The sequence below is a fragment of the Eleginops maclovinus genome, chromosome 14 (assembly GCF_036324505.1).
Source record: "Eleginops maclovinus isolate JMC-PN-2008 ecotype Puerto Natales chromosome 14, JC_Emac_rtc_rv5, whole genome shotgun sequence".
Classification (NCBI taxonomy): Eukaryota; Metazoa; Chordata; class Actinopteri; order Perciformes; family Eleginopidae; genus Eleginops; species Eleginops maclovinus.
Window position 1 is genome coordinate 1,136,417 of NC_086362.1, and position 15,313 is coordinate 1,151,729.

General features: G+C 42.2%; 2 protein-coding genes across 2 annotated transcripts; both read left to right on the forward strand.

The window, feature by feature from the left end:
• The first annotated feature begins 5,526 nt into the window (after positions 1 to 5,526).
• On the forward strand, positions 5,527 to 11,199 carry fga (fibrinogen alpha chain). The gene is made up of 8 exons (XM_063901176.1): positions 5,527 to 5,737; positions 6,051 to 6,152; positions 6,502 to 6,685; positions 7,107 to 7,252; positions 7,457 to 7,555; positions 8,457 to 8,621; positions 8,833 to 9,442; positions 9,913 to 11,199. The coding sequence occupies exons 1-8, from the start codon at positions 5,642 to 5,644 to the stop codon at positions 10,602 to 10,604; spliced, it is 2,094 nt and encodes a 697-aa protein (XP_063757246.1). The 5' UTR covers positions 5,527 to 5,641; the 3' UTR covers positions 10,605 to 11,199.
• A 207-nt stretch (positions 11,200 to 11,406) lies between these two features.
• On the forward strand, positions 11,407 to 14,872 carry LOC134876215 (fibrinogen alpha chain). The gene is made up of 4 exons (XM_063901157.1): positions 11,407 to 12,277; positions 12,714 to 12,897; positions 13,253 to 13,398; positions 13,583 to 14,872. The coding sequence occupies exons 1-4, from the start codon at positions 12,221 to 12,223 to the stop codon at positions 13,895 to 13,897; spliced, it is 702 nt and encodes a 233-aa protein (XP_063757227.1). The 5' UTR covers positions 11,407 to 12,220; the 3' UTR covers positions 13,898 to 14,872.
• Positions 14,873 to 15,313: the final 441 nt, after the last annotated feature.

The following is a 15,313-nucleotide window of genomic DNA, read 5'->3' on the forward strand; positions in this document are numbered from 1 at the left end:
CCTGTCTGTCTTCTTTTGCTGTTCCCTATAATGTTGACTTCCTGTCTGTCTTCTTCTGCTGTTCCCTATAGTGTTGACTTCCTGTCTTCTTCTGCTGTTCCCTATAATGTTGACTTCCTGTCTGTCTTCTTCTGCTGTTCCCTTTAGTGTTGACTTCCTGTCTGTCTTCTTCTGCTGTTCCCTATAGTGTTGACTTCCTGTCTGTCTTCTTCGGCTGTTCCCTATAGTGTTGACATCCTGTCTGTCTTCTTCTGCTGTTCCCTATAGTGTTGACTTCCTGTCTGTCTTCTTCTGCTGTTCCCTATAGTGTTGACTTCCTGTCTGTCTTCTTCTGCCTTTCCCCATAGTGTTGACTTCCTGTCTGTCTTCTTCTGCTGTTCCCTATAGTGTTGACATCCTGTCTGTCTTCTTCTGCTGTTCCCTATAGTGTTGACTTCCTGTCTGTCTTCTTCTGCTGTTCCCTATAGTGTTAACTTCCTGTATGTCTTCTTCTGCTGTTCCCCATAGTGTTGACTTCCTGTCTGTCTTCTTCTGCTGTTCCCTATAGTGTTGACTTCCTGTCTGTCTTCTTCTGCTGTTCCCCATAGTGTTGACTTCCTGTCTGTCTTCTTCTGCTGTTCCCTATAGTGTTGACTTCCTGTCTGTCTTCTTCTGCTGTTCCCTATAGTGTTGACTTCCTGTATGTCTTCTTCTGCTGTTCCCCATAGTGTTGACTTCCTGTCTGTCTTCTTCTGCTGTTCCCTATAGTGTTGACTTCCTGTCTGTCTTCTTCTGCTGTTCCCCATAGTGTTGACTTCCTGTCTGCTCTCTTATTTATTGATCGGAGCCTGAGATTACAGAAACTGTCACTTATTACACACTTCCCATCTTTCCTTTGCTCCTTCATCATTCCATCATAAGAATAGATAGACATCCACTCACCACATTTACTTCAAACGGCAGCACGTGTGTGCGCACACACACACACACACACACACACACACACACACACACACACACACACACACACACACACACACACACACACACACACTCGGGTGGCTGAACATTAAAAATGCATCAGAAGCCAATTAGTGTTAGAGAGAGATAAACACAGAGAGAGAATGAGAGATATGAAGGGAGTGATGACTAAGGAAAGGAAGTAAACATGTTTAGCAGTTTGAGGTGGCACCCTTTAGTGTACACTAGCATTACAGAAGAGGAAGAGGAGGGAGAAGAAGATATGTTTATATGAAATATTTGATTTATATTCATTCATTTTATTCTAAAATGGAGCAACTGTCACAAATCCAATTCATCAACTTTCATCTGTCCTAATTCCTTCCTTCCTTCCTTCCTTCCTTCCTTCCTTCCTTCCTTCCTTCCTTCCTTACCTTTCATCTACCTAAATGTCCTGCCTACCTCCTCCTTCTATCTCTACTGTTTCCACTGTTTCCTATAGTGTGTGTGTGTGTGTGTGTGTGTGTGTGTGTGTGTGTGTGTGTGTGTGTGTGTGTGTGTGTGTGTGTGTGTGTGTGTGTGTGTGTGTGTGTGTGTGTGTGTGCTACCTGGGTATTAACTTGTCAAATATGTTTAGATGATGGAGGAGGATGTAAACCTCTGTAATCTTTGCAGGGCAGCAGACAGCTCAGCTCTTGTGTGTGTGTGTGTGTGTGTGTGTGTGTGTGTGTGTGTGTGTGTGTGTGTGTGTGTGTGTGTGTGAGAGAGAGAGAGAGAGCTAACTGCTCAGTGGGAAATAAGCTGGGGTCAAATGTTGCCTCAGTACACGCACAGAATACTAATAACTGAATTAAAAATTGCACTACCTGTAAAGTAAACACACACACACACATTTGTCACAAAAGTCCAATTCTGAGAAAAAAGGGAAATCATGAAAGAACTCTTTGAATAAAGTCTAAATGTATGACATGCTTTTACTTACCGTAGGTTGAGATTCATTTAATGTGAAATAATAAAACAAACCATTCTGTAAACATGAACTAAAAATGTATTCCTGCACATTTACAAAACCCCCTGCCCTCCCTCTTTCAGTGAGGACTCATTTCTTTAATCCAACTCACTGTAGAAAATGATAGTGTGGCTCCATCTGGTGACCGGGAAGAGCTCGAATGTTATTTACAATAGATCTGCAACTAATGATGTGTTCTTGATAATAAATCTGCGTTTTAATTTCTCTGAGCGTTTTTAAAGTCGTTTAAGTTAACAGGCAATAAGTAAATCAGGTCATTCAGGTCAAAACGCGTTATGTCTTGTTTTTGTCCTAAGCGAGGGTCCGTCTCCTTGTAAAAAAACGAGACAGCGATTGGCTGAGTTTATGAAAGAACCCGCCCCTTTTAAGTTTCTCGAAGCCCATTGGTTGGACTAACACCCGGGAGAAAACAACATGCAGTTTGAGTTTGAAGAGTCCTCCACAGTTTCTCTTTCGCGTGTTTTATTCCGTTTTTAATCCTCATTTCTGGAGGAGGGAGACCAGTTACACCAACAGAAAGCATAACAACTCCAGGTTACAATTATTTACCTTCGTACAGAGCGGATATACGTGTTTGAAAGCCGGAAACACTGGACTTTCTCATCATGTGGTAAGTTTTTAACATGTTTTATGAAGTTTAAGGACAATATTCATTTCACAGAACAACTCATACCAGATCAGAGCTGGTAAAGGTGCAGCTAGTTTGAATGGCTTTGTATACTGCAGGGTAGCTGCTGGATTTACTGCAGGTGAACTACAGTCTGATTTAAGGGATTATATTTACCATCATTCATCCTAATCTGCCTAGCAACTAAATAAATGTGGTGGAGCAAAAGTAGAAGTACTCAGATCTTGTACTTGAGTAAAAGTAGAAGTACTCAGATCTTGTACTTGAGTTAAAGTAGAAGTACTCAGATGTTGTACTTGAGTTAAAGTAGAAGTACTCAGATCTTGTACTTGAGTAAAAGTAGAAATACTCAGATCTTGTACTTGAGTTAAAGTAGAAGTACTCTGATCTTGTACTTGAGTTAAAGTAGAAGTACTCAGATCTTGTACTTGAGTAAGGTAGAAGTACTCAGATCTTGTACTTGAGTAAAAGTAGAAATACTCAGATCTTGTACTTGAGTTAAAGTAGAAGTACTCAGATCTTGTACTTGAGTTAAAGTAGAAGTACTCAGATCTTGTACTTGAGTAAAAGTAGAAGTACTCAGATCTTGTACTTGATTTTAAAGTAGAAGTACTCAGATCTTGTACTTGAGTAAAGTAGAAGTACTCAGATCTTGTACTTGAGTTAAAGTAGAAGTACTCAGATCTTGTACTTGAGTAAAGTAGAAGTACTCAGATCTTGTACTTGAGTAAAGTAGAAGTACTCAGATCTTGTACTTGAGTAAAGTAGAAGTACTCAGATCTTGTACTTGAGTTAAAGTAGAAGTACTCAGATCTTGTACTTGAGTAAAGTAGAAGTACTCAGGTCTTGTACTTGAGTTAAAGTAGAAGTACTCAGATCTTGTACTTGAGTAAAAGTAGAAGTACTCAGATCTTGTACTTGAGTAAAGTAGAAGTACTCAGATCTTGTACTTGAGTAAAGTAGAAGTACTCAGATCTTGTACTTGAGTAAAGTAGAAGTACTCAGATCTTGTACTTGAGTTAAAGTAGAAGTACTCAGATCTTGTACTTGAGTAAAGTAGAAGTACTCAGATCTTGTACTTGAGTAAAGTAGAAGTACTCAGGTCTTGTACTTGAGTTAAAGTAGAAGTACTCAGATCTTGTACTTGAGTAAAGGTAGAAGTACTCAGATCTTGTACTTGAGTAAAGTAGAAGTACTCTGATCTTGTACTTGAGTAAAGTAGAAGTACTCAGGTCTTGTACTTGAGTAAAGTAGAAGTACTCAGATCTTGTACTTGAGTAAGTAGAAGTACTCAGATCTTGTACTTGAGTAAAGTAGAAGTACCAGAGTGTAGGAATACTCTGTCACAGTAAAAGTATTCTAAATGTACTTAAAGTAGCGATGCAAGATCTTCCCCACGTTGTTCGCCCTCCTGCAGCACCTCCTCACAACACACGGGGGAGAAACCGTACGGCTGCTTCAGGATCCGGCGTCGCATCGGTTAACCCACTCTGGAGAGAAACCCTTCGAGTGCCGCCTCCGCTCCGAGGCCTTCAGCGTAAGGAATAATCTGAAGAAGCGCCGCATGATCTACAGCGGGGAGATGCCGCTCTGCAGCTCGCACTGCGGGAAAGGCTGCAGCACCTGGTTACCGACGAGCGCAACCTCACGGGGGAGAAACCGTACAAATGTGACGACTGTGGGAACGGTTACGGCCATCCGTCGACGCTGAAGAAACACCGGTAAACTTACGAAGAGAAACCGCACGGCTGCTCCCTGTGCGGGCAGGACTTCGGCGACAACCAAGAGCTGCATGAGTGCGTCGAGGCGGCGGAGAAACCGCACCGCTGCTCTCAGTGCGGGAGGTGCTTTTCCCAGGCTGTGATCCTGAAGAATCACCTGATAGTCCACGCCGGGGAGAAACCCTACGACTGTAAAGACTGCGGGAAGAAATGTGCAGACAAGAGCAACTTCGCCAAACACATACGCATCCACACCGGGGAGAAACCCTTCGAGTGGGACGTGTGTAGGGAACGCTTCAGGCTCCATCAGCACCGAACAAACCACCAACTGACTTTAAAGACCTCGGATAAATAAACGTTCAGTCCTTTACTCAATAAATCAAACCCCTAAAAGTATAACAAATAAATAGAAGTAGCTCTATCACAGACCGTTCCAATACTAAATGCAATAATTGATGTTGTTGCCTTCAGAATAATGATCAACTGAAGGTCCCATTGAGTTTATCATGGGGTAGTACTTCTTCCACCAATGGGTGTCGCACTTGTATAACGTCCATCTTTGACTTCTATAAACCTTTGACAGTTTTCTTTGTTTCTATTGCGAAATAAATGATGCCATACCCGATGATACGTTTCAGTCCCATCGTTACAATGCGAGTCATACATATACCTCCACAGTTGTCCAAATACTTCATGTACTATGTCCGTTAGTTTAAGTGAGTTTTTACACAACTTAAGAATGAAGTTTTGGTCCCACAATTATCGGAGAAATTCCTCTCCTGTTCCTTTCTGTGCTGAAGAAATCAAAGATGCTATAAATACAATTACACTTTGTATTCAATCCTCAAACCATCCCGAAGGAGTCAGGAGTTCAATTCATTTTATTATCTGTGTTTTCTAAATGTATTTGAATTAAGACTGTTATTTATTATTATCATTTTATTACAATTTAATGCGTTTTATTCACTTTTTTACACCCGAAAAACATGCCGTAATTAAATGTAATTTCATTATAATTTCTGTATTTCTATATTTATTTAAATGAATATGACATTAAACTGGGGAAAGAAACAAACAACAATCATGATATTTGTTGTTGTATTTCAAGAGTTCCGATCCTTTTTAACTGAGCGTTCGTCATCAACTGTTGTGTATTTTGTAGATTCGTCGTTCCTTGACTAATACGTTCTGGACGTTCCTGACAGCGCTGTTTGTCACTGCCAGTAAGTGTGTGGGGGTGTGTGTGTGTGTGTGTGTGTGTGTGTTCATGACAAACACACACCCACACACCAGCGCCCTTTGACCTCACACCGGAGGGTAGAAATGTCCTGCAGCGGCGTCAGAGGAGCATTAAGAGAGAAATCTGCAAAGATGAAGAACGTCGTCTTCCTCGCTTTAATATGCGTGGCTTCAACTCTGGTGAGACTTTTTAAATATCACACACATTTTACAAACCCAGAAACAGCTATGAGGAACTAACGGGACCTTCATTTACAAACTGTTAGGATATATTTGTGCTGTGTGCTCAAAAACCTTAAGAACTCTTGAAGGCGTGAAATTAATTTAAACGTTTTACTAATTATTCATTTTTAAAAAGCCTACGTTTTAAGCTTCAACTACAAGGACCATTTTTATCATTTCAAACATTTTTAACAAGTTTAAAGAATGAAACGAATGTGAGAAATATGCAGTTTGTGCCTCGGGCCTGATGTGTGTGTGTGTGTGTGTGCAGGCTGTTCTGGACCCCCGAGGGGCCCGTCCGGTGGAGCAGGCGACCCGATCAGAGAAATGTTCCACAGAGAAGGAGTGGCCTTTCTGCACCGACGACCAATGGGTACCGTCAATATAAAATGTTCTGAAGGATTTCTGAAAATGTTCATTTATTTTTGGGGACATTTTTTATCTAATCCTATTTATTTCTTCCACTTTTCCCAGGATCATGGAAGTCATTATTGCCATTATTTTTTAATAATAAATTAAAAATCTTGTAAAGTTTTTTAATTTATTTTCAAAAATGTTACTTTTACTTTTTAAATATTTGTATTTCATTTTTTGGTAAAATGGGGCAACTGTCTTTTGTCTGATTTTAGACCATTTACATGCACTCAAACCTATAGAGCACTACAGGAAAGGAAAACCACCCGAAACATATAATAGGCCCTCTATAATATACCTCCCCCCAGGGCTCCAAGTGTCCCTCTGGCTGCAGGATTCAGGGTCTGCTGGATAAATACGACCACAGCGCTCTGAAGAAGATCGAGAAGATCCGCAGCCTGCTGGACCAGAACCGGGCCAAACACCGGTCAACTGACCTGGTCTCCAAACAGACCTACAACTACCTGAAGGAGAAGCTCACCGTCGAATCAGGTCTGGAAGATATATATTATATAAAGAGAGAATTTATATAATATTTGAAGCCTTATTCAACATTTTGATCTTGAAGTAAAACATGCTTCATTTCATTTAACATTTCTGAAATATTTGATGTATTTTAGAAAGATTTGAGATTTAATATTCAAAACCCTATAAATGAAGTGATATTTAAAATATTCTAAATTCTACATTTGATATCTTCTTGAGATAACAGGTTTGATTTTAAAACACCTTCAGTAATTATTTGAAGTGTTTGAATCTACGTGACACATCAACATTTCATTCACTACTTTTTAAAACATAATTGATTTTATTAAAAGAAAGTCTAAAACATTTGAGATCTTCCTAGACATAATGTACACATATAGTATTTCAAATGTTGTAATTATTTGTACATGTGATATTTCTCCTGCAGGAAACGATAACAGCTACTACGACCTGGCTCAGAGTCTCCGTCAGAGAATCACCGACATGAAGATCCGGATCGACCGGCAGCTGGGAGTCCTGGCCGCCCTGAAGCAGCGCGTCAAGGACCAGGTGGACGACATGCAGCGCCTGGAGGTACAAATACATATACCTGTACATATAATACCTTCATTATAGTATTTATACTGCGGAGAATACTAAGAACCCCTCTGGAGGGACCGGAAATACTTTATCATAGTGTCTATAAAAACACGTCATTGGTTCGTGGCTGTCCTGGAGTTTTCTGTGGAGTTAGAGCTTGTACACACCTTTATTTGAATCTGTATTTCCTTCCGTCAGATCGACATCGACATTAAGCTGCGTTCCTGCAAAGGATCCTGCCAAACCTACTCCAAGTTCGACGTGGACCAGGACAGCTACGTGACTCTGCAGAAACAGGTGAGGACACACCGAAGCTCTTTGAAGACATCTACACGTGTCACAAAGATCCCGGTGAAGGGTGAACCTAACAGATGAGGTGATCCTGACTAGATCCAACCTTTAAAAGTTCAAATGTGTCCCAGTCTGCCCGGCAACAAGGCTCCAGCAGCGACTGTGTTGAGGTTAATCTGTGACACTCATCGGCTCCTCTTCAGGAAACCGTAACCAGCATTCATAATATTTTTTGCCGTGAGCATCTGAGTGTCCTGATGAACCATTTGTGTGATGTTTCTGAGTTTAGTGTTTAAAATGTGATGCTGGGGGGAGCAAGTGTGAAGGCTTTCCCACCAGAAAAAATGTTAACTATGGGTGTCTATGGGCAGGCAGCTGGAGTTTCTTTCACTCAAAGGCTCTTTTGGACCAGATTTGTAAGACAGGTGGATATGATGGAGGCACCGAGACAACGCTGACTCATTTTGCTACTCAAATCATCTAAAGTGATGTGAAAATAGTTAATATTATGGGATTTAGAGCAGCGTTAAGAGGTTTCTTCCCTGGAGATTATAAAGCCCCTCTCACTCTGAACACACACACAGCCATTATAACACCTGAAGCGCTCTGAACATTTCACCAAACTCAAACTGATTTTAGGAGAACCGTACCATCTTTCAAAAAACGCTTTTAGTCCAGGATAGTTGAGAGTCTGGAGAGCCAGGTACACTTTGAATCACCTCTCTTCGGTAAAGTACGGCGAGTCAGTGTGACCGCAAATTTGGATGATTTGGAGCTCTGTTCACATTGACTTCCTATTCTTTCTTATCGGGGGTGAACGTTTTCTGCTAGGGTTCCTGATACTTCCGCACGTTTTGATGTGCATGTTGTGGCTTTGTTTTCCGTAAATAAAAACCTCTTCCTGCAGGTGGACCAGCTGGATTCGCAGACGACGCAGAACATCGAGGCGGTGGGAACGCTGTACGTGATGAAGAGCCGCCCGCTGCAGGGCGTCATCGTGGACAGCATCTACAAGTCCGGACACAGCGGCCCGGTGACGGAGGCTCAGAAGAAGGAAGACATGTTCCCCGACGTGAGCACATCTTCATTTTCTCCACACACTGAATGATCCTGCACACTTTTACACCTTAGATGAATTAATTAATGTTATAAAAAAGGACCAACCGGATTCAGGTGGGTCAGGTCTCTGAATACTTAGTTGGATCCAGAATATTTTCCTTTTATCTCGAACACTTTAATATATTTAGAGTATTTTTCTAATCACCCATCCTCTCTGGTCTCAGGTGAAGACGATGAATTTGATCCTGGAGTTGGAGGGCTCCAGCTCCTCCCCTGCCACCATCTCCAAACCCCCAGGTACTTCCTTCCCTTCGTCTTCATCCACCTCCTCCTCCTCTTCCTCCTCCTCTTCTTCCTCCTCCATCACCGAGCTCGGAGGACACAATGATTTCTTCGGCGGTGGCGGCGGCGGCGGCGGTGGCGGTGGCGGCAGCAGCAGCACCAGTACGAGCCACGTCTCACACATCACCTGCACCAAGAGCATCCGGAGAACCGTGGTGCAAACCAAGGACGGGCCGGTGGAGAGGGTGGAGGAAGTGATCGAGGGAGGCCCTGAATGCCAGACCATGGCGACCCACAACGGTGGATCATCGAGCTCTCTCTTCCCCACCCTCACCCACACTTCCTCCGCCTCTTCGTCTCACACCGTCCACTCGGGCGGCACCAAGGGAAGCCTGTTAGACACCAAGGCCGGGTTCGGGAATCCGTTCGCCGACTTTGGCGCTGACCTCGGCGGGTTCATGACGGACCGCGGCGATGACGACCTTCCCGATTTCCACGCCCGCAGCGTGAAGAGCGTGCGGACGGAGCGGGAGGCCGGTTATATAGGAAAAGGTACCGAAACCTCAGACGTGGAGTAAAAAATAAATCTGCGTTCAGCTAGCCGTTAGCATCAGCTAGCCTTATGTACCAAAAATATGAAGTGAACACAGGACTGTTTATTGTTTAATGCAAGCAATTAAAGATTCTCTGTTGGAGGTATTGTTGTGTTTTTTTAGGTATTTTTGGACCTCAAATATGAAAACATCTGAAGAAGTTTATTGGGAGAAAAGACCTTTTGCGGTAAAAGCTGCTCAGGTTGTGTTTCGGGACTAAATACATTCATTAAAGTTAGCATTAGCATTAGCATCAAATTGCCCCTCGACAAAACCGCTCTCAGTGCACATTGACATAAATGGAAAATATTCAGCAGTGTTTTTTCAGACAGAAATGGGTTGCCGTCGTCACCGTTAGCTGCAGTACATTCAAGCTAGTGGTAGCGGTCCAAGCTAACTGGCGGTCTGCGGTGTCCCCTCTGTCCGCAGATTGTGTCGCCGCCCACAGGAAGCACCTGAACGGAGAAACGAGCGGCCTGTTTAAGATCAGACCCGGTGGCGCCGACTCCCCCCAGGTGGTGGAGGTTTACTGCCAGCAGGAGGGGCTAATGGGTGGGTGGGTGTTAGTCCAGCAGCGGGAGAGCGGCGCGCTAAGCTTCAACCGATCCTGGGCCGAATACCGCGACGGGTTCGGCTCGGTGGACGCGGCGGGTGGTGGGGAGTTCTGGATCGGAAACCAGAACCTCCACCTGCTGACGAATCAGGGCGAGAACATGCTGAAGGTGGAGCTGGAGGATTGGGAAGGTGGGGTAGCTAGTGCGGAGTTCACGATCAGGGTGGGTTCTGAGGGCGAAGGGTATCCGCTTCATGTTTCCGGGTACACAGGAGACGCCGGGGACGCGCTCACGATGGCGAAGTCACCCCACAACGGGATGAAGTTCAGCACCTTCGATAAAGATAACGATAAGTCGGAGGGGAGCTGCGCCGAGATGTACGGCGGAGGGTGGTGGTACAACGACTGTCAGGCGGCTAACTTAAACGGGGTTTACTATAAAGGTGCGTACGAACCGGAGAAAACCGCTCCGTACGAGGTTGCTAACGGAGTTGTGTGGGAGACGTTTAAACCCAAAAACTACAGCCTGAAAACTATTCAAATGTTCATCAGATCGGCGGCTTTTTAATTAGACGCTGATAAAGACTGGAAAGATAACATACTATCCAAGAACTCAAAGCTACGACTGTTGTCTGACTGATGCCTAACCGGGGTTTATTCTAAAGAATTCAACCATATGTCTCCAGTGAGTGTCCCATTTTAACATAACTGTATGCGGATTTGGCGTTAGTGTTTCAGGATTGCAGTTTGGTTTGCTGTCCGGTTCAAATGAATCTGACATTGAAAGGAATTAAAAGGATCTAAAAAACTGCTCAGATGTTCATCCGGTCGACGGCTTTTGTTTTAATGAGCACACTTTTATTCAAACACTAAGAACATCAAGGCAAAAAGAGCTTAAAGTAGGACGTATATTTGTTAGCTTCTGGCCAAAACTCAGCGTTTGCTTCAGACTTTGGACTGTTGATCTGTCCGTAAATCATTCAGAGATTTCACAGTGACTCAAACGGTGTGTGTTCTTCCAGATTGTGTAAATTTCATCGAACTGTTTATGCCACCAGAGTTCGTGGAAAATCACAAAGTTTTCCCAATATTTTCCCCTGTTTCTCCACTTTGTACCGAGCGATGAACTCTTGCAGATCAATAAAGACTACATGTTCACTTCAGCTGCTCCGGTGTGTGCCGTCCTTCGACTAACAACTACTAACAAAGATAAAGCAGGTCTAAAGACTTCCAAACACACCAAAGACATTCAGTCTATAATAAAGGAACTTTCAAAAAGAATGGTCTAGGATAAACTAATCTATGCATATTTATTCAAGAAATCCTTTTTTATTTCAATGTTTTTATTGTTTTCCAAAATCAAATATTTGAATTATAAGAAGGTATTTTAATATCTAATGTAAGGCTGATGTTTACACACCAAAGTAGTGGGAAGTCAGAAGTGTTCACATCAGTACTATTTTAAATGAACACTTGCATCTGGAAGGTCCAACTTTTGTATTCTTCATTAAATTTGAATTATTAAACATATCAATTTTATATTTACATATTAATCCTTCAAATTCAATAAATGTACTCTTTAAATACTTTAAAGTCTAAATTAGGGGCTGAATATTTAAAGTTTTCTTACATGAATAATACTTAAAGGGGATACAAAGGAAAAACAATTGTAATAAAAAAGATGTTACATCTGTAAGTTGTGAATTGCATTGCTGACACATTTTAAATTGCTTCTCATATTTTTAACATTATGGGAATTAAATCTAGAAAAAAGTTCTAAAATGATGTCGAATATTAGTCACCTAAAAAACCCACAATGCATTTTTTAGGTGTCATGCTACAATCTGCACTCCTTATGTGATGTTCATGTTTGTTCATACTGTCTGGTTCTTGGGCAGATCGATCATTACTTTTGGGGTACAATAAACGGGTAGAAGTAAGTTTATCCAGTTTTGAAAATAAGAACTCAGATCTGGGTTCATGTTGGATCGACTTGTTTGTTCATTTCCACTAAGTTGTTTCACCGTGTCCTCTCTTACAACACCACTTCACATTTGATGTTGTGTTTGATTTGGCGGCCGGGCCGAGGTGCACTGACCTCAAACATTTGTTTCATTTCTTGTTTCTGCAGTTTGTACAAGGCTGCAGAAACAAGATGGCCGACAGCGCTCAGGTCACACACACATGATGCGACACTGCCGGCGGGAAACACACTTGGCTCTGTGCGCCGACGACGACTGGGTGAGAAACACACAAAAACACACGACAGTTATTCAACTGTAGCTCATGAGGTGGAAGTAAGATTTAAGGTGAAGAATCCCTCAACATAAAGACCTGGAATATCTGAACGTTTACATCTTACTTCCACCTCATGAGCTACAGTTTAAAAATGTGTTTAGACATTTTCAAAAACGTGATTGTTTTTATCTGACGTTGCTTTTCCAAAAGACGAAAATTATTGGTTTTTTTTTATTATAAACATTATAAAAAATCTGAAGTGACTCAGTGTTTCACACCCATGCTGACACATTATTTCATTTCCTTGTGGATTTACAAAATCATACATAACTCTCTTTTACTCGAGTACACAGTTTGAGTGAAAAAGGGAATGCATTTTCTATATTTTGAGTGCAGTTGTAAAAGTATATCATTCACGTGTTAACCGTCTCTTCAAAAGGTTTCTAAATGCCCCTCCGGCTGCAGACTGCAGGGTTTGATCTCACAGATGGAGAGCAAGGTGGAGAGGAAACTCTCAAAGGTGTGTAAAACAGCGAAGATGCACGAAGAAGCGACGGAGAAGTCCATGGCGGCCATGACACGCCTCTACAACTACAACCGGAGAGTCCTCGTCAGCAGCTACGGTGAGACTGTGATGTCGTATTTCTGCATTGGACCCTGAAGGCAGCATCTCCCTGGTCCAATCGGATTCCTCCATGTGATTTGGGATTATAATCTCTGTGTCAAACAAACGTTTCTGATACTTAGACGTTTCGTTCAGCAGGATAACCTCCACACATTAACCAGTTTCCTCCCTCTATGCAGACGATGACACTCAAAACCTTTCAGGGTTCGCTTCAATTTAACAAATCTGTAATTCACAAAAGAAAGTTTTATTCTCTTTGACACTTTTCCACAGCTAGAAATAAACAAAGGTCTCATTCTGGACCAAACAAAGATAGGATGATTAAAACTAATGCTGTCTGCATCGATCTCCAGTTTCAGAGCTGAAGTTGGTGGAACAAAGCGAAGGATTGGCGAGGAACCTCACGTCGCTTAGTAAACGTTCCTCCAGGCTGTCGCTGCAACTCAAGGGGCTAAACCGCGACGTCCAGAAACAATTAGTGGCTTTGTACCGAACAGAGGTAAGACAACTCTCAGAATCTGCAGTGTGGTGATGCTGTTAAGTACTTAAAGGTGCTCCAATCGAACAATTAAAAGTGTCAGCATCTTTTTTGGGTGGGTGAGCGTTTTGGCATCGTTGAGCTGCAAGATTTCTCCAGCAGATTGATGCTATAGAGGAATAACATGGGTGTTCTCCCGCTCCAGGTGGAGGTTGACATGCAGCTGCGAGCCTGCTCTGGTTCCTGTAAGTCGGTGGTACCGTTCAGCCTGGAACATCACAGCTATATAACGCTTCAAACCGACTTGAAGCACACGGACAAGACTCCTAACCTGAGGAGGAAAGTCGCTTCGCTTCCTAAAGACATCCCTCACATGAAGCTGCAGCCGGTAGACGAAGGCCCGGTATCGCCAGAGTATAAGACCATCCCGACGGTCCAGAGAGATCTGTTGACCCAGTTCGAGGACATTCCCCAGAACCGGGTCTTAATGGAGGAGGTTGAAACTGACGAGCTGCACTGAGGCAGGTTACCGGTGGAAGTTCAGAACAGCACTCCAAGCTGCTTCAAGGGTAATATTTTATGAAATCACAGATAATCAACGCTTCAGTATCTTTGTAATATCGTTATCAAGGTATTGGATGTTCTCTAAATCGCCAAGCCCTACGTCCAACCTCACGTCAAAGAAGTCCGTTTGTCCACTTACTCCAGATGTTATCAGTCGATTAAAGGACCGTGATCATGTATTGGAAAGCAGAATGACTGCAGGGAGGTGAGGCGGGGACGTCTAGTGGCTGTCATTAAAAGAAGATTTATTTTGAGTCTTATTTAAAGTTAAGACTTACTTAACATACTTAACTTACATAATGCACTTAGCTTAATAAACCTATGTTCGTGTCTGACGTGGATTTTATCGTAACCCAAACCACGTCCTGAACCAAACCAGGGAGGGTTGATGGATAAATGTAGGTGCAGTTTGCCCATTCGCCCATCGAAAGCATTATAACAGCAGTAATAACGGACATTTAACAGCATGATAACAAGTATGTGGTTTGTCCAGTTTTGCCTATTGAATGCATTTTCTGCTAAATACTTTTCTATTTCTAACAAATTCAACTCACTATTATTGGAAATCAAAGGGAAATAGCGATGATTTGTATCCATTTTGGGGACAAAGTGAATCTCTAACTTTCAGTGACAGCCGACAAACATTACAACGTCTTCTGTTCATACTTTAGTTTAATGGTTTAAGGTTAAGTCATTCTCTGTACCACCTTTTACACTTCATGGTCAACAAATAATGTATTTCTAAAACACCTCAAACCGTTTGAAACATCTGTAAATATAACACACTCCTCTGTTTTCCTGTTGTATTATTTATTGTCTCAACATGAAGGCGCGGAAACACTGTCTTCCCTCAGCCGAAAACTCTCTGCAGGTTGTAATGTCTTTGTGTCTGCACGGATCAGTTAATAAAACACACTTTGGACATATCAAACTCTGACTTTTTGGGGATTTATTTTGCATACTATTATGTTTCTCTATAAAATACACAATGACTTTTTGTACAATATTTTTGGCCATACTTTTTACATACGAGAGGCAAAAGAAAGACATGATATGAGTGAGTTGCACACTGTCGCTCCTTCTATAATAAGTATTTTATATTCTTTATCTTTGGCATTTATAACCTCCCACTCTTGACTGACCAGATTATCTATTTCCTCTACGATCTCTAAAAGAATGGGAACTTCAGATTGTTCCGATGGCCCATTTTTACAAAACCCGGAGCAACTTTTCCTACTTAAAAGGATTGTCTTTATTCCTTGACAGTCGCTGTTTACACCCACCCACTCCTCTTGATTGACAGTATAATGTAAGCAACATAATTGTTTAGCACCACTCTTCTTTACACCTTCTTTGTGTATTTCACCACGAT